The sequence below is a fragment of the Pecten maximus genome, chromosome 3 (assembly GCF_902652985.1).
Source record: "Pecten maximus chromosome 3, xPecMax1.1, whole genome shotgun sequence".
Classification (NCBI taxonomy): domain Eukaryota; kingdom Metazoa; phylum Mollusca; class Bivalvia; order Pectinida; family Pectinidae; genus Pecten; species Pecten maximus.
Window position 1 is genome coordinate 32,440,917 of NC_047017.1, and position 27,965 is coordinate 32,468,881.

Sequence of the window (27,965 nt, forward strand, 5' to 3'; positions counted from 1 at the left end):
CAGCAGCGGTCCCCGTACTACAGATGCCACCCTAAAATATTACTCCTGGTGGTAATACCCGGCCTACTTACTATAGATGCCACCCTGAAATAGTTCTTCTGGTGGCAATACCCGAATGCCGCACTACAAAGATCATTTTGAAATAGTACTCATGGTGGCAGTAGCCGGCCGTCGTACTACAAATTTGACAATTTCATCTCCCCAATATCTAATACGTTAACTGTGGGAACCGTGACACCGACTTACCGTGTTATGTAAGTCTGTTGTACTGAATAACTGACATAAGTAATCTCCCTTTTATGATCATAGCATGATGGATATGTCAAGTTGAGATTTAAATGAATGTGCTACAGGCTGGAAAAGTCACATTGCCCTATGAAATCATATATAGGGCTTTAGATTCCACGCCAGTGCCACCCAGGCTGTTCAAACAAGTACTGATCTGTCAAATCGATATAGCTCACTTTTTATTGTAGCATGGAAATACTGCTAATGCGAGTAGTGAAAGGCTCTTATCAAGCATACTTTAAAAAACATTTGTCTCTTTTTCTGTTTGTTAATTAAACGTACAATGATAATGACCAGGCGATTATCAACAAGCATGAACCCTTACTACCCCGTGATTAAACAGGTCTGAGATGTGACTGTGCGCCGACCAGATGATAAGCTAGGTCATGTGAGGTACATGTACGTCAGCATCTACGTTGTTTCAATATCACTCTGAACTTCTAATGTCAAGTAGAAAAGCCTGTTCTTATCGATTACCCCCGCGTTCTAACGTTATAAACATGAACAACATTCTCATGTTTAGATAAACATCCTGTTCACACAAATAACCAGTTCGATCCTACTTCTAACTTCCGGCCGAACACTCTGTTGTCAGTGAAGAACACACCATTCTAACTTCCGGAAGGACATTCTGTTGTCAGTGACGAACACACCGTTCTAACTTCCGGTAATATATTCTGTTGTCGGTGACGAACACACCGTTCTAACTTCCGGAAGGAGATACTGTTGTCAGTGACGAACACACCGTTCAAACTTCCGGAAGGACATTCTGTTGTCATTGACGAACACACCGTTCTAACTTCCGGAAGGACATTCTATTGTCATTGACGAACACACCGTTCTAACTTCCGGAAGGACATTCTATTGTCAGTGACGAACACACCGTTCTAACTTCCGGAAGGACATTCTGTTGTCAGCGACGAACACACCGTTCTAACTTCCGGAAGGACATTATATTGTCAGTGACGAACACACCGTTCTAACTTCCGGAAGGAAATTCTGTTGTCAGCGACGAACACACCGTTCTAACTTCCGGAAGGACATTCTGTTGTCAGTGACGAACACACCGTTCTAACTTCCGGAAGGACATTCTATTGTCAGTGACGAACACACCGTTTCTAACTTCCGGAAGGACATTCTGTTGTCAGTGACGAACACACCGTTCTAACTTCCGGAAGGACATTCTATTGTCAGTGACGAACGCACCGTTCTAATTTCCGGTAGAACATTCTATTGTCAGTGACGAACACACCGTTAAAACTTCCGGAAGGACATTCTGTTGTCAGTGACGAACACACCGTTCTAACTTCCGGAAGGACATTCTGTTGTCAGTGACGAACACACCGTTCTAATTTCCGGTAGAACATTCTATTAACTCTGATGATCTCATCGTTCTAACGTCATTTAGAGCATTCCGTACCATCCCCTTCTAAAATTCGATAGAAAAGTCATGTTCTCATTAACAACGACTTCGGTCTAACTTCTGTTAGATAATTCTGTACTCAATGACAACGACCATGTTCTAACTTTCGAAAGATAATTCTGTACTCAATGACAACGACCATGTTCTAACTTTCGAAAGATAATTCTGTACTCCATGACGACGACCTTGTTCTAATTTCCGGTAAATAATATTTGTTTTAATTTCCGGTAGATAATCCTGTACTTATTGACAACGACTTTGTTCTAATTTCCTGTAAATAATATTTGTTTTAATTTCCGGTAGATAATCCTGTACTTATTGACAACGACTTTGGCCTAACGTCCGGAAGAAAACCTTATTCTCACTGATTACCACACCCTCTAACTTTCGATATAAAACCCTAATTGATAACGTTCAAACTTCCGGTGGAGCATCCTCGCTGACATCCATATTGTTCCAACAACCTATAAGCCATTCTGTTTTCGCTACACACCACATCGTTCTATTCCCCTGTATTACTATTATCCGATCATTGAAAGTTTTAAAGATTAAATAAACAAAATGCCATTGTAGCAGAGGAAGTTTGGAACAATAAGTCCTCGTGGAGTATCTTTCTGTCTGACCAATAATTAGATAATTGGATGGATATTTTCTCAGCTAAATATCAACTGAAGGTTAAACAATGTTTAAAACAATATTGGATTTCTAATGATGTTTATTTCAAATAAGGTTTGAGGATAAATATACGAGTAATTATACGTATTTACCTTTTTTCTTAATACAGATACGTTCAAATTTCTTTACCAAAAAAACACACGCTTTATTTTGACTCCGGGCAATATTACATTTTTTACTTTCTTTACCGTCAACAATATATTGCTTACATTTACACGTTATGAATTCTTGTTATACAATGTTAATGACATCCGATGTTACTATAGCCCCCTGATGTCACTGCAATGAGATAGATAAAGCCTAACGTCGCCATATGTCTCATGAAATGCATGTCCATGATTATCGTCACTATTATATACATACAAGTCTACAAATAAATGAACTGCTTCATTTTCGGACCGCTACACTTGCCCTCCTGCCACTACTTGCCATGCGCCGTCGCATTGTGTCCATATTTTCCTGGTATTCCTTGTCCTGACGTATCATGTCCTTCACCAACTGTTTGGTCGTCCGCTTGTTCACCGATAGCGGCCTGCTTACACCACCAAATGACATCTCGGAATCACTAAGCATGGACGTCGGAGTGACCATTCTACGCGACGGGGTTTTTATTCTCCTTCCGAAGTGACTTCCCGCTACGGATGCGGTTGCACTTGCTCTACTGGCGGACCGGTTATATCCCGGTTGTTTTACCGGTCCACCCCGCCCCTCACCCTCCACCAACATACGAATCATCTCCGTCATATCAGCGTCCGTGCCCTGGAAGATAACGCTCTCGCGCCCGGACATTACAGACACTGACCTAGTGATCGGAGTCCCATTTTCGGGGCCGTCGACACCTTGTAACGGTCGGCTATTGTGCAGTTGATTTCGGCTGTTGATTGAACGTTGTAATGGGTCCTGACTATAAGTCGACGTCAGAGACATTCGGGAGTCATTACGTGCGTTCTCGTACCCTCGTCGGCTTCCGAAGCTGCTCGTCCTAACAAATGCGCCGTCCGTGTCGTTGTTAGCGTGAATAGTCGGAACCCGTCCTGTTCTGTTATGAGGATCTCGTGAATATATCGGTGTCGAACGCTGGTTAGCTAAACTGTCATTTTGGGGTTTCAAGTTAGGTTTCTTGGGGTTGATAGGGGTTATTGAAACATGGATTGGTACAGCGTTTTCGTCGTCCTCCTTACTTACTTCAGGTGTAGCTTCCTCGGGAACGATGCTTCGACCTTTCGGGTTTTTCAGCACGATTCTGAAGTGTCTTGTTTTCCTATCTCGTCCATTGTCAAAAATCTCCGACACCGTTTTTTTCTTCACTTTGATACCCATTAAAGATTTCATTATAGCGATTCGATTGTTTACTTTCAAATCTGTCGAAATGGTGGATGACTTACAATTCGTGTTTTGCCGAACAAGTGCCATTTTCTCCTTGGTGGGATCTTTTGCGATGAAAACGGCATCAACCTCATTCGGGGTATAGGTCATGCTGATGGGTTTTATTTTGAATTTTCCGTCTTTGTGCTTCAGTTTGGCCAGGATCTCGCCTATAGACAGTTTAGCAAACGACATCGCGTTAATTGTTATATTGCGAGCTCTAGTTCTTTCTGTTTTTGGATCAACAATACCATCTGTCTCTTCATCCAGCTCTGTTTTACTCTCCGATTTGTCTCCCACAGGGCTCGGGGTAGCAAATCGAACGCGTTCGGTAGTCTTGGTGGGCAAAGGTTGTGGTTCATATTCGTTAGATATATTTGGAACATGGTTTGTGGTGAAGGATGGGGGAGCCTCGGTTCCACCACCCTGATGCTGATTCATCTCCATTTCTAACGTGATGTCATCCAGAAAGTCGAGCGGTTTATAGTTAGTGTTTGATACCGTCTGTGGTCTCCCTCCCGTGTCGTCTACAGGAGCGTATCGCGCCTGTGACCCCGTCACCTTTTGTGTTGGTGCCGTTTGTGGTCGCAGTAAGTCCTCGTCAATAATGTTGTCAAGCCCCCAAGGAGTGTTCATCCGATTGTCATCGAATATCAGAGGAGAAACAATCGCCATGCTTTCCATCATTTTCTGGCGTTTTTCTTTAGCGGACGAGAAAACGTCTTCGCCAGAAGATCGATATAAGGAATATTTCATGTTAGTGATTTTTTCTTTCCGTAACCTACATAAATCTTCCTTGACCTCTTTTTCGTCTTTTAAATGACAGTTCATGTTTTTGATGAACTCCCTGTAGATATGTAAGCACTGTTTCTGGTATTCACGGCTGGTCACAGTCGAGGCAGCCAGAGCACTATCGGCCATGTCGACATCAAGACCATAGTTACGGGACAGCGAAGCCATTTTCCCCTTGTCATCTATGACGGTTGCTTCCGCTGAAATAGAAGATACAGAGAAATGTTTTTTGTCTATAGCGGCTTTCAACAAAAGGCTTAATAGGAATGACGAAAGTTTCCGCGACATGAAACTCTATATAATTTGGAGTGGCAAGAGTGTTGATGTACACACAATACTAGGTGTTAGATAGACTATTAAACTAAACCATACCACTACATATGTAATTTCTGTAAATGTTTTACACATTTTTTACTTCATCAATATATAATGTGTACGCATCATTATAAACATTTTACTGATATACAATATACATACCCATAGTGATAGTTTTAGTGATTCAGTCTACACTTTGGTGGTTTAGTGAAAGCAACAATACAGGTCCTCCGTGGTATTTAGTGATTCAAATGCTATTAGCCCATCGTCGAAATGCACACAGTTCTGTGTGTACGTTATTATCTCCACTGTACAACGTTCTGTGTGTACGTTACTGTCTCCACTGTACACCGTTCTGTGTTTACGTTACTGTCTCCACTGTACACCGTTCTGTGTGTACGTTACTGTCTCCACTGTACACCGTTCTGTGTGTACGTTACTGTCTCCACTGTACACCGTTCTGTGTTTAAGTTATTGTCTCCACTGTACACCGTTCTGTTTACGTTATTGTCTCCACTGTACACCGTTCTGTGTGTGCGTTACTGTCTCTACTGTACACCGTTCTGTGTGTACGTTACTGTCTCCACTGTACACCGTTCTGTGTTAACGCTAGTCTCCACTGTACACCGTTCTGTGTGTACGTTATTGTCTCCACTGTACACCGTTCTGTGTTTACGTTACTGTCTCCACTGTACACCGTTCTGTGTGTACGTTATTGTCTCCACTGTACACCGTTCTGTGTGTACGTTATTGTCTCCACTGTACACCGTTCTGTGTTTACGTTACTGTCTCCACTGTACACCGTTCTGTGTGTACGTTACTGTCTCCACTGTACACCGTTCTGTGTTAACGCTACTGTCTCCACTGTACACCGTTCTGTGTGTACGTTACTGTCTCCACTGTACACCGTTCTGTGTTTACGTTACTGTCTCCACTGTACACCGTTCTGTGTTTATGCTACTGTCTCCACTGAACACCGTTCTGTGTGTACGTTACTGTCTCCACTGTACACCGTTCTGTGTGTACGTTACTGTCTCCACTGTACACCGTTCTGTGTGTAAGTTACTGTCTCCATTGTACACCGCTCTGTGTGTACGTTACTGTCTCCACTGTACACCGTTCTGTGTGTACGTTACTGTCTCCACTGTACACCGTTCTGTGTGTGCGTTACTGTCTCCACTGTACACCTTTCTGTGTTAACGCTACTGTCTCCACTGTACACCGTTCTGTGTGTACGTTACTGTCTCCACTGTACACCGTTCTGTGTTTACGTTACTGTCTCCACTGTACACCGTTCTGTGTTTACGCTACTGTCTCCACTGAACACCGTTATGTGTGTACGTTACTGTCTCCACTGTACACCGTTCTGTGTGTACGTTACTGTCTCCACTGTACACCGTTCTGTGTGTACGTTACTGTCTCCATTGTACACCGCTCTGTGTGTACGTTACTGTCTCCACTGTACACCGTTCTGTGTGTACGTTACTGTCTCCACTGTACACCGTTCTGTGTGTACGTTACTGTCTCCACTGTACACCGTTCTGTGTGTACGTTACTGTCTCCACTGTACACCGTTCTGTGTGTACGTTACTTCCTCCACTGTAGACGATTATGTCTGTATGCTACTTGCTGTACTGTGGACGAATCTATCTGTACACTTTCTCCCAATGAACGCTGTTACATATATACCAATGTTTTTGTTTTAATCCCGGACTGATTCGGCTTAAGACGACAGATTAGCCCGGAGTAATGTTAGATATCAACTCGTACAACAGTTATGGAGGTGTTTTACAGGGGAATTAATGGGATTATTGGTATGATTATCCAGCTTAGCCTCAATAGATTATAGTTCAAATACAAAATGGGAATTAAATGTTGTGGACTCAAAGATCATGATATACATGTAGTACCCATGATCGGGGATGATGTCATTTAGTATTGAATCTAATGGGATTATTGACCTTGGAATATACCAGTGGCTAGGTCTGGGGACCTTGTACGGCATTACAGCATGATGTATTGTTTTAACCTCAGACGATACACTATTACATAACTACATTGACAGATACACATGACAACGCAGCTTCTGATATTCTGATGGACGGACACAACACCAGCTGGCTGTGTGAAGTTAGCTCAACATACGACATTCAACATTCAAAACTTTCATATCTTGTGTTTTCACTCGTCAACGAGGGAACTATGAAAGCTTTGAATGTTGAATATCTTATGTCGTATGTTGAGCTAACTTCACACAGCCACACCAGCTGCTTATAACGGGCATTCATAGCTAGGCATATCGTTAGTTTTACAAAAAGGAGTTTACAGAGATAATTATTAAGTGTAGAATATTAGACACGTCTATAAATTAGATCATGCCTAATATACTAGTCTTGAATCATTCATACCTTCGGCTAGTTTTATTTGTATGTATATTGGGTTTATCGCCTCGTGAACTACCAAGGTTTTTTAAGGTGGGTATTGTAGTAGACAGTGACTACCTCACTAAACATACGGGAGGTAAAGTGTCTTTCCCAAGGTCACAACCACGTTGGCACAGATGGTCCGTTTTTCATCTTCCCGAGAAACACATCTATCTTCCGATAGATAGGATGAAGTTTTAGAAATCAGCACATAAAATCCTTATTGTTTGTACGACATAGAAATCAGCTCATTTACATATCCATATTGTTTGTACGACATAGAAATCAACACATCATTATTGTTATGACGACATAGAAACCAGCACATTTGCATATCCATATTGTTTGTACGACATAGAAATCAGCTCATTTACATATCCTTTTTGTTTGTACGACATAGAAATCAGCTCATTTACATATCCATATTGTTAGTACGACATAGCCGAATATTGAGAATAGTATCCTTCTTTCTGTTCTGTATCTTTTAAAAAAAACCTTCGAAACTGGACGGACGTGTTTGTAGATAGGGAGGCCTGATCTTACCTTCAAACAATAGAGAAACTCTCACAATATGTATACAACAAACTTAACAAGCTGGATTAGCAATCTGTCAGATCTGTGAGTGCTATATAAAAAGAAACTTTTAAAAGGATATGGGAATTTCACCCTGCGCCAGAAATAGATATAATCAAAGAAAGTATAATGGATAAACAACCAAACTCGTAATTAAACGAGAAGCTATCTATAGCGATTGGATCTTAATTGACAAAACGAACATGTCACATTTGGTCTAAAAGTCGACCAGGCGTTTGTGTTATAAAATTACTTACAAGGAAGTGATTGATAGATACAACAAGAAGAGGTACAATGAAAGCTTTAACATTCGGAACTGTTCCGTTTACATTCCAAAGTGTCACATTGGATTAGGAAATTTAAAGAAGCCTATATATAATAAAAGCGAATTGTCTGGACGTAATTTTATCAAGTAAGTTATACACAGTACACGTCAAATATACCTTACAGGTACATGGAATGAATTGCAGGGAGGTAACTCTTACACACGCATTTGTCCGAGATGAGTTGACAGTTCTTATACGCTTAGTTGTAAGCATTGCACGAAATGACAGTAAAAGACATCAAAGTCAACACGGTTACAATTAAAAACAAGTGTAGATGACTTTTATTTATTTATTTTTTACATGAAACTGAAACTTAAAACTTGCATTATACGTAAACTACACTAAGAACAATCCGTGTGAACGAGTTCACGTTCAAGGTGCGGATTTCGTGTTCACGGTAAGGTGGTTGGTTATAAAGTTAGTATCCAGTATTGTTTAGTAACATATTAGCTATCATACATCTGGTTGTTATAAACTTTAAAAAAAGTGTCCTGGTTTTAACACAGGATCTGTCCTATTACTCTTTTGGAACTATCGCATGAAAGGGGGTCGGTATTCCTCGCTACAATCATTTAAGGTGCAATATCACATTCTCTAACTCAATCGGAAAACCACTCGGACCTTTCCGTCATTTCTTGGGAAGGTATAGTGGAAAGGCTCCGAAAAGGCTCGAGTGGTTTTCCGATTGAGTTAGAGAATGTGATATTGCACCTTAAATGATAACGTCCGAGTAGGACTAACACAAACTAACACAGCATTCTCTGTTGTTATTTATTTGATGCCAAACTATTCTGTATAACATGAAATATTCGTGGATAAGGTATTTTGTGTCTTCGAGCTATTCAGGCAGCTCCGTGGAGAGAAAACTTTCCTGGAGATGTGATATATTTTATCAGACTACTCTTACCATTTCAACTCGGATATGTATAATATTTAATAACGCAGTTGATTATTAGACACCAAAACTGGTAATGTTCAATCACAACACACAATCATGTTACAGAGTAGCATTATCGAATAATACGTAATCGTATATAGGAGTGCGATCAATCAATTTCGTATTTCTTTCGACTGCATAAAATATACCTGATAACAGAACGATTATACAACACGTGTAATACATAGCTAGACAGTATTCATTGTACATGTATACAGAACGGCCATCAATCGTCAAAAACAAACACTAGCAAACCTCACTGCCAATACAAACTGTGATCGATCTATTACTGTAATGAAACAAAGTTGATCAAGGTGATGTTTGATTTATACACACCTGCCTAAAACACAGGTACGGCGGAATATTTCGTCTGATTGTAACATATTTAGACTTCCACGAGACACAAGAGGACGGTTAACCAGCAGAGAGAAAATCCTTATAGATGGGGCTGCACAGAAATAATACTCCTATCCACGGAAAACCGACTATCCACAGGCTTATCTTGCCGAGAATAGAGACATGCTCCCTACCTGGAGTTCGGAGCATAAGGCGTGACGGAGTCCACAAGAGTACCACTGAAAATGGATTTCCCCATACACACCCCAGGAAAAAGACGCCTACTTCTTTTCAAAAGAAATCCAGCAAAATAAAATCCGAGGATAGATGTAACAAACATTTCTGGTTCCGGTGATACGTCCTTGCCAATATTATCTACGAAATGTGTCACCGCGAATACCACGTGGTCATGTAATGGTAAACCTACGGGTTCATTTGTCTCACAAAATGATAAACTCCTGGAAGTGCCAAACTATAATGACCGACGGGAAAGTATGGAGGTCCAGGCAGCAACGTCCAGGCGTTCCTCTTGTGCACTGCAAACCGAAAATTGCGAATCCGTAAAGGGATATTCATTACTCGGTAACGTCGCTTTAGAAACATTCAGAGACGACGGAAAGGCACAAACTGTGGCATTGTCAGAAATATCAGAAACCGGTATGAGCGAGAATACTTGGCCCCAATGGGAACGTGACACCAGTTCGGATGACGTAGAGGAACATTTTGTGGGAGTCATCCGCCGCACTTCCATGTCCGTTGTACTACCACACGTGCACGAGGAAACCGGCGCCGTGGATATTGGTGGGATAGAGATCACACCTGGACTCTACCTTAGGCGCAGGGTCAAACACTTACCTGACACACGAGGAAAGGTACGAGGGGATGATAACGCCACACAGAAGCACGACAGTAAGAAATCTTCTGATCAAATTAAATCTAAGACCTGTAATGGCGATTCAGAAACACTGGTACCACCGCTGTACCCGCCCATTAAGCAAGATTTACACTCACGGAAGAGGTGGTCATTAGATGGAACCCGCTTACAAGTATGTACCCGAAATCTTACGGATAGAGAACTAGCCCCTGTCTCTGTGGCCAGACTGGTACCATTCGACATATCTCTAGACACCCGCAGAACAGCGTTAGACAACATGAAATCCATGCGGAAGTATACATCTAGAAAGAATTCTCGCTTATCATTGGATGAATTGACACATTCTGATGACGGACAGTGTGTTTCCGAAACTGTGGTACCACTTTCCGACCGACAGGGAGCCTCCAACACGACCGAACCAATGTCCGACCGGCAGCCAGGAATTCCCTTCCGTGTACAAGAAAGAGTTCGCTCAAAGAAGGCATCTCTAAAGTCCAAAAGCTACTGGAACAATTTGAGGAACTACCTTAATGCTGTGAGAAAACTGCAGGAGGAAGTGTTTCTAAGTTCGCTGGACATGTTTCCTATGAAGGGACTATAGAAGTCTATTAACCTACATCTGAATTTACAGTATTTTACGTAACTTTGGCAGGGTGGACGATATGTTACGTCAACGGTATGGGATTCACTTTGCATATCATTGATTGGTTAACAAGGTTCCCGTCTCCACACACTGCCGTAGGCTGTGTTCCGGCGACGTGAGGGGTCGGTGGCCGAAACCGCCGTTGGCCTGGATAACCCTATTCATCCGTTACATCTACAGGGCGGGACAGCTCCCTGGGACGGACACGGACGAGGCTAACTGGTCCTTCTCGATCATGTGTCAAACACCATATGGGATGTATCATTTTACAGTGTAGCCCAAGTAAAATATGTCATTCTTAACGAACATGATCAACTTTGGCGTGAAGTTCAGCTTATTGTTTACGTTCATGTATGTTTGGTAATTTATTGAAATATTTATGTTAGATTTATTTGGATATATTTCCTCCGAACGTCGCCAAGAGATTTAAACTTGGAACATGATATTTGATTGTTTTATCATTTATAGAAATATAACATTCAATCTTCAGCATTCTGTATAAACGTTTAATCTCCATCAATATAGTTACTTTATAAATGTATCAACAGTCGGCCATCCCAACCTTCTATAGTGTGAGCGTACGTTCTACTGATGCGAGACGTGGCCAGTCTCCCAACTAGTGTGTTTCCGGTTCCGGTTCACTGATGCACACGAGGTCAGTCTGTTACTCCAAATTTGTACGTGGTTGTCTGTTGATATAACTGATCAGGTCGCAGTACGGAATTAGGGAAGTTACTCTGTAAGTACACAAACTCGTGTCATGTATTTCATACAGACACCTAGACAAACGCAAGCACCATCATATTGAGGGAAGAGAAGATACAGTTGATTACGAAAAAAATAGATACAAATTCTTATAAAATGTTTTCGTGAAATATTATTCAATGGGAAAACTTGGAGTAATAATTCATGATGAATATAACTGAAGCATAAATAAATTTTATTGTTTACACAACTGTCTCTCTTTATCATGATTAGAAAGGTATATATTCGGGTAACCTAGGCCATCTGAGAATATGACAGCTGTCATGATTTACAAAGTAAAATTATGTGTTTCTTAATTAAGTATAATTTTTATATCGAATTGACGGCTAGAGACCTGTAGTATCAGAACGACATTTGTCTACCCAATAACAGATACTTAAATACACTGTACTGACGTGGTGGAATCTATAATGAGGAGCACTATATACCTAGTGGAATTGAAAGTATCGGGCTTTACTTACCCAGTATATTGTGGTATTTGATTTCACCGACGTGGTACATGGTGGTGACGGACGGATTTCACCAACGTGGTACATTGTGGTGACGGATTTCACTTACGTTGGTACAGTATAGTGATGGACTTTACCTACCTAGCACATTGTGGTATCGATTTCACTTACATGGAATATTGTGGTAACTGATTTTACTTATGTGGTACACTGTGGTATTGGTTTTCACTTACGTGGTACATTGTGGTGTCGGATTTTACTTACTTGGTACATTGTGGTGTCGGATTTTACTTACTTGGTACATTGTCATAACGGGCTTTATTTAGGTGGAACATGGTGGTGATGGACTTTACTTACGTGGTACATTGTGGTGACAAATTTACTTACGTGATACATTGTGTTGCCGGATTTGACTTACGTAGAACATGGTGGTGATGGACTTTACTTGCCTGGTACATTGTGGTGACGGGCCTAACTTACGTGGCACATTGTGGTGACGGACTTAACTAACGTGGTGCATTGTGGTGACGGACTTAATTTACGTGGCACATTGTGGTGACGGATTTTACTTACGTGGAACATGGTGGTGACGGACTTAACTTACGTGGTACATTGCGGTGACGGATTTTACTTACGTGGAACATGGTGGTGACGGACTTAACTTACGTGGTACATTCTGATGACGGACTTAACTTACGTGGTACATTGTGGTGACAGATTTGTGGTGACGGTGGCCAACGTTGTGGCATCATCAGAGATAGAGGCTACTTACGTGATGTACACTGTCGGGATAGTGCTGAGCCTCCAAACAAAATGCGGAAAACTGTTGGTAGGTAACACCACCTTTCCCAAGAGTAGGCTTGAGATTTTTGGAAGTGTAGCACTGGAGGCCTGGTTCTGTTGTACAGACGTCCATGACGCGTCCCGAGGGGACATGCTCTACCCTGTAACAAGTGAAAGTGACTTACATTAGTGCATTGCAACAATCTATCAAGAAACAGAAATCAGACCTTAGTAAGATGTAACGAACCCTCGGTAAACAGTGACTGGATGTCAGCACAATTTAATGATTTCTCTTTCATAACAATGGTTAAATGTCGCCACATGTACAATACTACGATAGTACCTGGCGACGAACTTGAGCTTGCCGCCTTCCCCGACACAAAAATTGTGGTCGAATCCAAGTCCACCGTTGACCTCCTTCATCCTCTCACTGAGAGCCACGGGCTTCCGAAGATCCATAGGCGTTCCTGACACAGTAGCCACCTCACCTAGCGTCAACATTGTCAGAGGCCAATTAATGTATAGACAAAGATAATGTAGTTCTTCGAAACGCATCTTTCTTTGACGAACTCTTTACTTAGAGAAACTCTATAACGCAGCTCTACAGGTTTAACCGATCAAAATCATTGTAACAAACAACGACGCCAATGTCTTACGATATGTGCTGATTATCATAAAATAACAACAAGCACGTATGCTTGTTTACCTTGTCTGAATAATAACTTACCTGTAGGAATGATGTTTTCATTCAAGGGAGTATAGTGGTCCCCTAGTAACTGTATGATGTGACCATCCAAATTGCTGGAACCCTGTTGATGAAAAAAACCTCTTTGTTCATGCACATTAGTCATACCAATGTAACAAAAACAAAACAGATTAAATGGCTAGAAAATCTAGTTAAACTGGAATTAAATGCTATCTTTTTATATAGAGTGTTGCTTTTTAACATAATTTGTTTTACGTTAAGATTAAAACCTTGAAAACATTTGACTGTCCAATTTAACATGTTTATGGCTAGCGTACCTGCCCAGCGAGGTTGAAGTAGGAGTGATTTGTGAGGTTGATAGGCGTGGCTTTCGTTGTCGTAGCGGTGTATTCGATAGAAAACACATTGTCGTCGGACAGTCGGTACGATACGGTCGTGGTTACTTCCCCTGGAAAGCCCTCTTCTTTATCAGCACTGACGTAACGCAACACCAGACGATCGCCATCCACAGTTGTGTCCCAAAGAACCTTGGTGGAGAAAAATAGCAAAGATGTATCCATTGATGTGCAACTTAAGCCGACAGAATTCACCTGAATTTGAAGACCTTTTTTTTTATTATTTATTTACGGACAGGTTTGAAAGGTTTCCTTACTAATAATGTATTTATCAAGCGTTTTAATGGTGCCGCTAACATGGTAGATATGTTTCCTTTTAACTTACAAAGTTTGTGAAAAGATCAATCTGCGAGTTTGACATTCAAATTACAGAACATACCTTGTCGAAACCCTTGACACCCCCGTGAAGACAATTGAGGCCATTATTGACAGGAAGTTGAAACTCTTGACCGTCTAACGAGAACTTGCCACCCGCTATTCGGTTCGCCACACGACCACAAACAGCTCCAAAGTAAGGAGATCGTGTCAGGTAACCTGTAATGAGGACACATGGTTAAGGTATGACAGGTAACTTATAATGAAGGACACATAACTAGGGTATCACAGGTAACCTGTAATGATGGACACATATTGTAACTAGGGTATGACATGTAACCTGTTATAAAGGAAACATAATTAGAGTATGACGGGTAACCTGTAATGACGGACATTTAGAGTATGAGTATAATGACAGGTTACCTGTAATGACGGACACATGATCAGGGTTAGTCCGAATTTTCTGACGATCTTACTACGTAGATACGTCAGAACTTCTTACAGAAAATGAGCAATTTTTCCGACCTACCCTCAGGTCGGCGTTTGAACAACATTTACTCCATTTCCCCTCAATCTGACACATAAAAGATATACATCAATTAAAAGGTAAGATAAAATTTTATTAGCTTACATACATATATTACTCACTGGTCATTGTTCACTAAATATATCCGTCCGCATACTTTGCCATCTCGTTTTCAGAGAACTTCAAAGCTACCACCATAGCGAATCACGTGACCCAAATCTCGTCACAAGGGACTGTTTACATTGAAATCTCGCGAGATCTTGTGTCCTGACGATGGCGGCCATTTTCAAAACTATGCTGAAAACAGGTTTGAAAAGAATGTTGACGGATATATATAGTGAACGATGACCAGTGAGTAAAATATGTATGTAAGCTTATAAAATAATATCTTACCTTTTAATCGATGTATACATTTTATGTGCCAGGTTGAAGGGAATAAGGGGAAATATTGTTCAAACGCCGACCTGAGGGTGGGTCGGAAAAATTGCTCGTTTTCTGTATGGGTCGGGTTCTGATGTTAAATCGCCACAAGGCAGCTTGAAAGGCGATATTAACATCAGAACACTTCATATTAGATTAGGGTATGACAGGTAACCTGTAATGACAGACTTGTAAAAAGTCGCGCCGGTAAACCTGATTGACGGATATATATGAAGAGGACATGTTTAAGTTTTCATTAACAAATGTACCTTCCATGTCATCGAAGCCGAGGTTGACGTCCTTGACCTCCCCATTCCTGTCCGGGACAAGTATTTCGGTGATGATACAGCCGTAATCGAGAACTCGAATAGTGACGTTGTTCTTGTTGGAGAACGTGAACCTATAATTATCAAGGTCAAGGCCATATCTTAAAAATAATAGTAAGGTTTGTTAAAACACCTCGTGTCTTATTGTACAGAGACAAATTGTCAGTACGTATTGACTGGATTCATGTACACTTTTTGCCTTAATCATGCTTATTTTTCCACGTTTATAAGATAAGCCATTGTAACTTTTACAGTCCTGTGCATGACCGGGTTCTAAGTAGAATCGTCGTGTTGCGTCTATACCTGAAGTGATCAGAGGAACCTATTTACATTACCTCTGAACATCCTGGCCGTCCTTGGTCTTCCCAAATAAGTCCTTGGTGATGGTATTGGCACTCATTGCGGCGACGACAACAGGAACGATAGAAAGTAGATGACTGCCACAATCCGGCGTCAGTGGAGATGATCCGGCAAGTTTACACAAACTGACCTGTGTATCTGGGACGAACAGATCGACGGCTTATCACAGACCTTCACATCGAGGAGGACAGTTATCAAGGTTAACACTGATACCGTGTCTCAAGTTTATGTACAAATATACGGAAGATAATTCTTAAAGCATTGTGGGCTAGAGTGGAAGTTATAGCAATTCAGGCTCTGGTCGGTTGAACGTTAAAGTATGACTACGTAATTAGATTGAATGAAAAACTAAAAAAAAACACCGATTTAAGTATTGTTGAAAAATCAGACATTTTATGTTCACTAAACATGTAGTGTTTTTTTTTTCCAAAATACATTTTACATGTAACATAATAACCCACTTTTAACGTTAAAACAAGTAATGACGCCCAGTACCGAACGTTGATCAACAGTTCTGGTATTCCCGTCAGCGTGTCGTGCTTGAAGCACTGCAGGACCTACATGGGCCATACAGGCGTTTTATGTGTATTGGACTTACATAATGATTGATCTAACGACCTTTAATATAATAAGTGTCCTCAAAGAGACGCCAATAACGTCCAAACGTTCATATGTTATATGCTCTAGAAATATTTCAGTCTGATTAAGTCTTCGTTGGCTAATCAACTAACCAACGAAATCTGTACATGACGTTCAGTGATTTTCTGTTGATATTTAGTATATATATAGTTTTTACCACGACCAGCGAAGATATTCTTTAGTCGACTCCAAACAGCGGAACAAGACACGCACTGTGCCCTGCCAATTGCAGGGCACCAGGCGAACTGAGGAACCTAAAGGATATCATTGAGTATAAGGCACACTGTCAAAGCACTAGAAAGTCCGTGTATAATATAAGTGCGCAATGGCATGATGATGTTTATTCGTGAACCACTCCTATCAATCAGTTCGTCTTAGATTCGGTGATGCTCAAGGAAAAGTGACAAGAAATATTACAAGAAATTATCGGAGATCTTAGAACAGATATCACATGGCACCAGACGACAAATCACATGGTGCAGAAATCGTCATTCTGGTTGTGTTAGAGGAGTTAAGTCAGATTCCGGATGTAAAATCTTCTGCCTTTGGTCCATTCCCAGGGCGGATACTACATTGGTACAAGGTGTTGCATTCAGATTCGACAGGGACAGTAAAATAATATGTTCATATCGTCATGTTTTGTTCATCAGGAACATCTCTGATTTATTGACTTGACCTGACTCTTAATAGTAATCCTTATCGGTAAATCTCAACAATAACCCGTCACAGTCACCCTTAATAATAACTGTCAACAATAATCTTTAACAGTAATCATTAACAGTAATACTTTCCAGTAACTCTCAACAATTATCCCTCACCGTAATCTTTAACAGCAACGTTCAACAATAATCCTTAACAGATATCCTTCAAAGAAATCCTTTACAAAATTATTTAACAGTAACCTTTAACAGTAACCCTTAACAGTAATTCTTACCTGTAATTCTCAACAAAAATCCTTCACAGAAATCATTAACAGTAATCAGTATCGGTAACTCTCAACAATTATCCCGAAGAGTAATCCTTAACAGTTACTGTCGACAATAATACTTAACGGTAATCCTCACCAGTAATTCTCAACAATTATCACTCACAGTAATCTTCTACAGTCATCCTTAACAGTAACTGTCAACAATAATACTTAATAGTAATCCTTATCAGTAACTCTGAACAATGACCTGTCACAGTAATCATTAATAGTAACTGTCAACAATAATCTTTAACAGTAATCATTAAAAGTAATCCTCTCCAGTCACTCTCAAATCTTTAACAGCAACTTTCAACAATAATCCTTAACAGTAATCCTTAAAAGTAATCCTGAACAGTAATCCTTAACATAATTATTTAACAGTAACCCTTAACAGTAACACTTAACAGTAATCCTTACCAGTAATTCGCAACAATAACCCTTCACAGTCATCCTTAATAGTTACTGTCAACAATAATCTTTAACAGTAATCATTAACAGTAATCCTTTCCAGTAACTCTCAACAATTATCAGGAACAGTAATCCTTACAGGTAATTCTCAACAATAACCCCCCACAGTAATCCTTAACAGTAATTGTCAACAATAATTCTTAACATCAATCCTTAACAGTTATCCTTAACAGTAACTGTCAACAATAATTCTTAATGGTAATCTTGATCAGTAACTCTCAACAATAACCCGTCACAGTAATCATTGATAGTAACTGTCAACAATAATCTTTAACAGTAATCATTAACAGTAATCCTTTCCAGTAACTCTCAACAATTATCCCTAACCGTAATCTTTAACAGCAACTTTCAACAATAATCCTTAACAGTAATCCTTAAAAGTAATCTTGAACAGTAATCCTTAGCAGTGATCCTGAACAGTAATCCTTAACATTGATCCTTAACATAATGAGTTAACAGTAACCCTTAACAGTAATCCTTACCAGTAATTCGCAACAATAACCCCTCACATTAATCCTTAACAGTAACTGTCAACAATAATCCTTAACATTAATCCATAACAGTAATCCTTAATAGTAACTGTCAACAATAGTCTTTAACAGTAATCATCAAAAGTAATCCTTTCAAGTAACTCTCAACAATTATCCCTCACCGTAATCTTTAACAGCAACTTTCAACAATAATCCTTAACAACAATCCCTAACAGTAATCCTTAACAGTAACTGTCAAAAATAATACTTAATAGTAATCATTATCAGTAACTCTCAACAATAACCCGTCACAGTAATCATTAATAGTAGTTGTCAACAATAATCTTGAACAGTAATCATTAACAGTAATCCTTTCCAGTAACTCTCAACAATTTTCCCTCACAGTAATCTTTATCAGCAACTTTCAACAATAATCCTTAACAGTAATCTTTAAAAGTAATCCTGAACAGTAATCCTTAACAGTGAACCTTAACATAATTATTTAACAGTAACCCTTAACAGTAACCCTTAACAATAACCCTTAACAATTATCCCTAACAGTAATCCTAACAGTTACTGTCAACAATAATACTTAACAGTAATCCTTACTTGTCCTCAACAACAAACCTTAACAGTAATCATCAACAGTAAAACTTACCGGTAACTCTCAACAATTATCAGGAACAGTAATCCTTACCAGTAATTCTCAACAATAATCCATAACAGTAATCCTTAACAGTAACTTTCAACAATAATCCTGAACAGTAAGCATTAACAGTAATCCTTACCGGTAACTCTCCACACAATTACCGGACAGTAATCCTCACCAGTAATTCTCAACAATTACCACTCACAGTAATCCTCAACAGTAATCCTTAACAATAACTGTCAACAATAATACTTAATAGTTATCCTTACCAGTAATTCTCAACAATAATCCATAACAGTAATCCTTAACAGTAACTTTCAACAATAATCCTGAACAGTAAGCATTAACAGTAATCCTTACCGGTAACTCTCCACACAAATACCGGACAGTAATCCTCACCAGTAATTCTCAACAATTACCACTCACAGTAATCCTCAACAGTAATCCTTATCAGTAACTCTCAACAATAACCCGTCACAGAAATCCTTAACAGAAACTGTCAACAATAATCAGGAACAGTAATCCTTAACAGTAACTTTCAACAATTATCCCTAACAGTAATCATTCACAGTAACTGTCAACAATAACACTTAACAGTAATCCTTACCTGTAATTCTCAACAAAAATCCTTAACAGTAACCATTAACAGTAATCATTACCGGTAACTCTCAACAATTATCCCGAAGAGTAATCCTTAACAGTTACTGTCGACAATAATACTTAACGGTAATCCTCACCAGTAATTCTCAACGATTACCACTCACAGTAATCCTCAACAGTAATCCTTAACAGTAACTGTCAACAATAATACTTTATAGTAATCCTTATCAGTAACTCTCAACAATAACCCGTCACAGTAATCATTAATAGTAGTTGTCAACAATAATCTTTAACAGTAATCTTTAACAGTAATCCTTAAAAGTAATCCTGAACAGTAATCCTTAACAGTGATCCTTAACAGTAACTGTTAACAATTATTCTTAATAGTAATCCTTATCAGTAACTCTCAACAATAACCCGTCACAGAAATCCTTAACAGAAACTGTCAACAATAATCAGGAACAGTAATCCTTAACAGTAACTTTCAACAATTATCCCTAACAGTAATCATTCACAGTAACTGTCAACAATAATACTTAACAGTAATCCTTTCTTGTAATTATCAATAACAATCATTAACAGTAATCATTAACAGCAATCCTTACGTGTGACTCTCAACAATTATCCCGAACAGTAATCCTTCACAGTAAATCTCAACAATAGTATTTAACGGTAATCCTCACAAGTAATTCTCAACAATAACCCCTCACATTAATCCTTAACAGTAATTTTCAACAATAATCCTTAACAGTAATCCTTAACAGTAACTGTCAACACTAATACTTAACAGTGATCCTTACCTGTAATTCTCAACAAAAATCCTGAACAGTAATCATTAACAGTAATCCTTACCGGTAACTCTCTACAATTATCCCGGGCTGTAATCCTTAACAGTAACTCTCAACAATAATACTTAACGGTAATCCTCACCAGTAATTCTCAACAATAACCACTCACAGCAATCCTTAACAGTAACTTTCAACAATAATCCTTAACAACAATCCCTAACAGTAATCCTTAACAGTAACTGTCAACAATAGTTCTTAATAGTAATCCTTATCAGTAACTCTCAACAATAACCCGTCACAATTAAATTTGTAGGTTAAGGGTAAGCGGTTTGAGTGTATTTAAAAGTGGACTATAAATTGTTTTGTGATAATATAAAAGTATAAAGATTCGAACGGGCCAGAGAATTATCAGCTTTTAGGTGTAAAAAATGAAAACATGTTAATTATCTCTCTATATCAATATAATAATAATAACAATAAAACTCTTCAATCTACATTAGTTTCATTCCTAGGTAACAATAATGTCTTTTTTGTAAAACACACGTACCGCCATCTAGTTTGTTTGATTTTTTTTTTTTAAACGAGGGTTTCGCACGATTCCTGGAAAACTTGGCTGCGTCATTTCTTCAATAAGAATGTTAATGTTAATAATGTAATATGGTTCACTCTAGCAACACTTCAACTGTATTCTAATGTGACATGAAGTAATTCGTATAAAACCTTAATGAAGCTGGTGGCCATACGTTAGGTTCACATTTGGTTACGAACTGGCGCATATACTAATACTATGTCAGCTGTGGTAGTAATTATATCTAAGCTACATTTGTAGGTCGTTCAAGCTCACATTCGGTATCTTATCATACAATTAAGGAAGTCAAGCCGACGAAATATGTCTTTTGAATGTGATAAGAATTTGTTGTTACAATTATTTGTCAACAAATTCAGAAATGTAACAGGCCAGATGATTTATCATTTATTTCTGGCATTGAATTCTCTGCATTATCCACAAATGTGTCATCTCTTTCAGTTTGGTTTGTTGTCACTTGTGACAATGACAAAGACAATGATTTTATTCTCATAAACATATAAATTAAATACATACAAAATTGTACAGGACATATGATATAATACATGGTACATTTGTTAAGCAAGAGAATATATTAAATAGTGTTTAGTCGGGGTCAGTCGGTCATCCCAGACTTGTGTCGTGTATATTCTGGTTACGTCGTACTGATGCCCGCAAATACGTGGTCAGAAAATCTGGTTCCCAAACATTTCTCTTCCGTTCACTGATGCACACGATGTCAATCTGTTACTCCAAATTTGTACGTGGTTGTCTGTTGATATAGCTCACCGGGTCTCAGTATGGAATTAGGGAAGTTACTCTGTAAGTACACGTAACATCTCATTATCACCACACGTCTACCTCTCTGTAAGAGCCATTAATACGTGCTAGTGTTTTATGTTATTGACTTTGTCAGACTTTCATAATGTCCGTCAATTTTAACATTTAGGTCTCATACTTCAGAAAAGACATTCAATGATTGTATTCTTGTCAATAATCAGAATTGTAATGCATACATGCAAAGAGAACTAAAATGCAGAGAGAAATAAATCTGAGCACGTAGGAATTATTTTTACACATTTTTCAATTTTCAGGACACCGATAAACTTCCTAACACAACGATGTCTCGTTAGAAGTTGTTTGTCGTTACAAGTTGTTCAACAATTTACAAGAACATATTGTGTGACAAACACTACTAACGACGAGAGAAAATATACTGATGATGAAATCGTGATAACGAATGTTTCTACAGTTATATCCGTTACTTACGTGATTGACGCTGTCGGGATAGCGTTGGGCCTCCAAACAAACCGCGGAAAATGGTTGATAGGTGACACCACCTTTTCCTAGAGTAGGGTTTAGTTCCTTGGACGTGTAGCACTGGAGGCCTGGTTCTGTAGTACAGACGTCCATGACGCGCCCTGATGGGGCATGCTCTAATCTGAAACACGTTTATCGGTGACAATATTACATTTGTAATGCGACCTCATTGATTCAAGGAGCAGTTCCACTTAGTCGGTCTTGTAAATAGGCGATTCTACAGGGTAATGTTGTCTTGTCTCTTCCCTAACAACCCCGTTGTAGTAATCACTTCATCACCTTTTTATTCGGTCATTGTCAGTCATTTCAACAATAACCCAATAATGTGATAATATGTCCCTATATTTTACTCGCTTAACTGCATTTTCAAAGTGAAGCTGCCATTTGCTCATTGAGTAGAATATCGTTCAAATATCTGTCTCTCCCACTTGATTCTGGCCAGTCTCTTCAGGTAAGACCTGCGTCAACAGTTGTGTTGTTCTTATCAAAATCAACATTAAATATGAAGGAGGACAAACTAACTTCACACCTATTCAACACCATCATGTTTTCCTCGAGTGTCATTGTTTGATGCTCTCGCAATCGCTATGGTCACATTAGGTATGAAAAGGGACAAATAGTTAGAAAATAGTCTCAATTTCAAATATGGGTCGTCAGACAAAAGTTGTTCATCATATGAGACTACTGATTTCTACTGGACTTGAGGAAAAGCGAAAAAAAAATTTAACTGTCAAAATCCGTAATTGTCAATTTTCAGATCATTGTGGTCTGTCTTTCTAGCCAGTTGCAAAATAAACACAGTCAAGGGCAAATGGGAATCTACCATAGCAACCAAACCTCTTCTGTTGGAGGATAAGCAAGCTTTAATGACGGACGGGTCATGGACGAAGAAGATTTCAGCTGGCAATTAATGTCGAGATGTCGTCTTTTCTCGTCTTTGTGATCATTTTTGTGTGACTAATTTCATGATTGATAATTCAATACGTCACAAGTTCAGATTATGTTGTCATCTTCTACGCATCTACTGACAGCAGATCCACAGGAACGTCTTTTCGTCAATAGGCATTTAGGAAATGTTGATCGGGTTTTGGATTCCAAATGTGTTTTCCTGCTACCGAACGTAATCCAAGTAAAATCGCTACCAATATATAATTATCATTTAAATAGTTTTCCATAACTTTTATTTCAACGTAAAAATTATGTCCATATAAATAAACAATATTCTAATTTCAGTGCACATAAAAATAATCTTAAGATAAATTATCTTTCTTTAGGTGGCTACTTTCGTATTGGCCCATGATGTGTCTTACCTGGCGACAAACTTCAGCTTGCTGTTCCCCACAACACCAAAGCTGAGGTTAAAACCATGTCCGCGATCAAGCTCCTTCATCTTCTCAATGAGAGACACAGGCTTCCGAAAATCTATCGGTGTTCCCGCCACTGTGGCCACCTCACCTGAAAAGATAAAGGTTATTAAAGCCACATACACCCAAAGAAATGGATATAAATGTTTACATTTTGACCTCTACAGTTTTCAGACTTAATAAATACCTAACAATTATCTCAAATCCAAAATTTGAAGAAAATGTGTATTTACGAAAGTATACAGGAAATTCCTGAATATCATAACTGGGTCCGACGGACCAAGTTTCTGTGCAAATTAGTCCCACATTGCAACGGGCGGGTTATAAGTCAACACAAAATGGCGGACCGTCGAAAGCGTGGGCATGTAAAAAGTTGTAATGGGACATACCGACCTCTGTCAATGGATGACGGACGTTTTAGAAACCAAACTACTACTGACCTCGACAGGATAATTACAGATATCATATACTTCTCTCTGGAGATTGTAATTAACATAAGTCAATACAAAGTGCTACACAACCATGCTTATATCTGTCTAAAGTGATATGTATCCTGTCAATCAAGCATATTCACTTACCCGTAGGGATGTAGTGCTTGTTCATAGGAGTATAATTGTCTGCGAGTATCTGTATCACGTGACCATCCATATTTTCTGCCCCCTATTGAATAAAACAAAGTTGTAAACCTTATGTTTTGAGTGTTTAGAAAGTTAAAAAGGCCATACTTCTAACAACCTGTTCCTTCTAACCTGTTCCTTCCATCAACATGCCTAAAACAAGTTTACTGCTTCTTATTCATTATTCAAATTCCCGTCGTTTAGCTTGTTACCTGACCAGCGAGGTTGAAGTAGGCGTGGCTCGTGAGGTTGATAGGGGTGGCTTTCGTTGTCGTGGCGGTGTACTCGATGGAAAAGACATTGTCGTCGGACAGTCGGTAAGATACGGTCGTGGTTACTTCCCCTGGAAAGCCCTCTTCTTTATCAGCACTGACGTAACGCAACACCAGGCGATCGCCATCCACAGTTGTGTCCCAAAGAACCTTGACGGAGAGCGAACGTATCAAGTGCCCGAATGGATTTACAATACAATAACAGACATATAGCTACTACCGGAGTAATACAATATATTTCTCCTACATATTGACACTTATAACGATTTAAACTGAAAAACTTTTCATTTGAATACATTCATAAACTAGTTAATCAAACACGCGGGAAAAGATAGACATCTTACACAGCGAACAGAGTTAAGATCATAAATACATTTAACGCACGCAAATAACTACCTTGTCGAATCCATTGACACCTCCGTGAAGAAAGCAAGAGTTGGGAACATCGTTGAGTGGAAGTTGGAATTCTTGACCGTCAAGTGAGAACTTGCCACCCGCTATTCGGTTCGCCACCCGACCACAAACAGCTCCAAAGTAGGGAGACCGTGTCAGGTAACCTGTAATGACGGACAAAACTATAGTGCATAACAAGAAGCCTGCTATGACGTCCAAAACTGTAGGGCAAAACTTGAGGGCATAACAAGTAGCCTGTTATGGCTTAAAGAGTACATGGTCAATTAAATTCAAATCTTTACAACCGCTTTGGATCGAACCCGGTACCTCTGGCTTACTCGTCGATAAGTTCTCTCTAGCTGAGCGATGTATTGTGGTTAGTATTTACATGGTTATGCGACAAACACGCGTACAGGTAGAGCACGACAGCTAGAGCGTGTCGGATAACCTGTGACGACGAATAAAAAGGTAGGGCATGACTGGATGAGCGTGCCGAGTAACATATGATTACGTTAACGTCAAAGAATTTATAAAGACTGGATTACCTGCCGTAGTTTTTCTTCTCTCCGCTAGGCTTCGCTTCGAAAATACATGAGCACAGCCTAGCGGAGAGAAATGGTACTAAGGCAGGTAATCCAGTCTAAGAGAATTTATAATGACGTACTCATGTAATCATATGCACAGATGCGTGTTATTGCAACATGATTAGTTTTATTTTTAAAACTGTACCTTCCATGTCATCGAAGCCGAGACTGACATCCTTGACCTCCCCATTCCTGTCCGGGACAAGTATTTCGGTGATGATACAGCCGTAATCTAGAACTCGAATAGTGACGTTGTTCTTGTTGACGAACGTGAACCTATAATTATCAAGGTCAGTACTGTCACGGTTAAACAATATATGTTTTTTAACGTTTAGGTACTGTAGTCACGCTGAAGCAAATAACGATTTTCAAATTGAACAAAGTGCGAAGATTGTCTATATCCCTAATTATAGCTCCCGTAGTGCTGATTCCGAAAAACGTGAAATAATATGAATATATATAGAAATCTCTGACCGATCTAAATAGTCAGGTTGACGAGATAACGTGCAAATGAGGCTCCGATATAAGGCTTCCGAATCCCATAATGCAGTGCGAGCGATAATATTCTACGAGGGCTGATTGGTAAGTTGTGAGCCCCGTATTGAAGGAAGCTGAATTTGGCCAGACATATTGTATTATTTTTCGACATAATCCCTTTCAATATACAATTTCGTGGTGTTTAAGGGCCCAAATGCCACTTTTATAGAATTCCTTTTCTTGGCTGTTCAGAAAGTAACCCATTGCAAGTTAGGGTAAGGGCCAGTCCAATCGCTTTCGTAAAGTATCCATGGTAACGCGTCACTCTCAAATAGTGTTTTCCATTCCGGGTTACGTATACCAAGGATAACGTGTAACAGTAATTCAAACGTGTGTTAGAAACAACATTATATTATAAAAGTTTGTAACAAACAGCATACAGGTTAACAATGAAAAGGTGTAACATAAATAAAAGTTTGTCAGAAATATCACTCAGTTAAGCAATATAGACAGACACACCTAATGTATGATGTTGGGCCAGACATTTTACATATCAAATCGATAAACCTAAGGTCTTATATCAAGAGATGGTGACTTTTGTCTTATGGTCGTCATTAGAATCTCTCTGAGATATAGTCTACGTTTGAAGCTCCTTTTACGATACCAACGTGCTGTTTACACTGCCCAGGTTATCATTTTAAGAACGTGACATTATCCGGATTAATTTGACAGCGATTTACCTGTCGGACTTTGTCAATAAAGCAGAGAATACTGCAGAAAACCTGGTTTTAATCTCCGTGTACTTTGTCAATTGTCTGTGTAAATATTTCTATCAATTCTGAGTTGAGATTGTTTACATGTCGGTATCCTCGTGTTATGTAACAAGTATAACCGTGTTTAGTATACTGTAACATGCGGACATACAGGTATAATAAATATTATCGCACTATACATCTAATATAGAAATCTAAAGCGACAAATCCTTCTGGTCCGACTTGTTTACAATTATGTTCGGCTATCATGAATGACAGAAAACACTTACCACGGACACAACCGTCAGTAAATAGATAATTTGAAGTGTATATCATATCATATCAAATCAATCCTATTGTCATGGAACACTTAATACATGATCCAAGTATAGGCATACATAATCAACATCTACCTATGCACATCTTGGCCGTCATTGGTCTTCCCAAATGTGTCTTTTGTGATGGATCTGGCGCTCATTGTGGCGATGATAGCGGGAACGATGATAGAGGGTAGATGACTGCTACAACCAGGCTTAGGCTGACAAGGTTTTACACAAGCCGACCAGCGTAACCCGGACAAACAGATCGTCCAGCTTATCGCTGGCGTACAACCCAAGGACAGTTATACAGTGTAAGCTATAGTCAGAATGACCCGTGTTTACCCCTGGTAATCATCTTCGTGAGACTGACCATCAACGTCGTCTCTATGTCGACAACATAAACAGTACAATATCCACCAAGGACCTAGCGCAGTTTATCATTGCACGTATTTGTTAATTGGACAAAGAGTATGAAGATATCGAGGCGTACTAAAGTAAAACAAAATCATCACAAACAATCACTACTCACATCGTGCGGCTTAAAACTGGTATAACAGAGAAAATGTTTGACGTACATACTAGGTCGTAGTTTTTTAGGAATTTTCTCACGATCTGACCACAGGCGTCTGTATCTGGTTAGTATTATCAGAAAAACCCATACCCTATTCTATTAACAAGGCGTAATACTTGAAAAGTCGGAAGTGG

At 39.3% G+C, this 27,965-nt stretch overlaps 3 protein-coding genes across 3 annotated transcripts; all 3 read right to left on the reverse strand.

Annotated features, from left to right (window-relative positions):
* Positions 1 to 2,408: 2,408 nt before the first annotated feature.
* On the reverse strand, positions 2,409 to 6,543 carry LOC117323927. The gene is made up of 2 exons (XM_033879461.1): positions 5,021 to 6,543; positions 2,409 to 4,743 (listed from the first exon to the last, which is right to left on the reverse strand). Exons 1-2 carry the CDS (start codon positions 5,022 to 5,024, stop codon positions 2,774 to 2,776), a joined length of 1,974 nt encoding a protein of 657 aa, XP_033735352.1. The 5' UTR covers positions 5,025 to 6,543; the 3' UTR covers positions 2,409 to 2,773.
* Positions 6,544 to 11,462: 4,919 nt separating this feature from the next.
* On the reverse strand, positions 11,463 to 16,377 carry LOC117323928 (aldose 1-epimerase-like). Its single transcript, XM_033879463.1, has 8 exons — positions 15,991 to 16,377; positions 15,599 to 15,729; positions 14,448 to 14,602; positions 13,991 to 14,200; positions 13,695 to 13,776; positions 13,311 to 13,455; positions 12,957 to 13,128; positions 11,463 to 11,707 (listed from the first exon to the last, which is right to left on the reverse strand). Exons 1-8 carry the CDS (start codon positions 16,053 to 16,055, stop codon positions 11,627 to 11,629), a joined length of 1,041 nt encoding a protein of 346 aa, XP_033735354.1. The 5' UTR covers positions 16,056 to 16,377; the 3' UTR covers positions 11,463 to 11,626.
* Positions 16,378 to 21,617: 5,240 nt separating this feature from the next.
* LOC117323929 (aldose 1-epimerase-like) lies at positions 21,618 to 27,568 on the reverse strand. The gene is made up of 8 exons (XM_033879464.1): positions 27,354 to 27,568; positions 25,857 to 25,987; positions 25,131 to 25,291; positions 24,675 to 24,884; positions 24,424 to 24,505; positions 23,792 to 23,936; positions 22,431 to 22,602; positions 21,618 to 21,981 (listed from the first exon to the last, which is right to left on the reverse strand). The coding sequence occupies exons 1-8, from the start codon at positions 27,416 to 27,418 to the stop codon at positions 21,901 to 21,903; spliced, it is 1,047 nt and encodes a 348-aa protein (XP_033735355.1). The 5' UTR covers positions 27,419 to 27,568; the 3' UTR covers positions 21,618 to 21,900.
* Between the last annotated feature and the right edge of the window lie 397 nt (positions 27,569 to 27,965).

Coding starts and splice junctions, on each gene's coding strand:
- LOC117323928 (XM_033879463.1), bottom strand. CDS start 16,055: ATGAGTGCCAATACCATCACCAAGGACTTATTTGGGAAGACCAAGGAC. Junction 13,777..13,990: donor ACTTCAACCTCGCTGGGCAG/GTACGCTAGCCA, acceptor TTTCATCAACAG/GGTTCCAGCAATTTGGATGG. Junction 11,708..12,956: donor ATCCCGACAGTGTACATCAC/GTAAGTAGCCTC, acceptor GTGTACTTACAG/AGTAACTTCCCTAATTCCGT.
- LOC117323929 (XM_033879464.1), bottom strand. CDS start 27,418: ATGAGCGCCAGATCCATCACAAAAGACACATTTGGGAAGACCAATGAC. Junction 24,885..25,130: donor GTGTCAATGGATTCGACAAG/GTAGTTATTTGC, acceptor CTCTCCGTCAAG/GTTCTTTGGGACACAACTGT. Junction 22,603..23,791: donor AAGCTGAAGTTTGTCGCCAG/GTAAGACACATC, acceptor AACGTGTTTCAG/ATTAGAGCATGCCCCATCAG.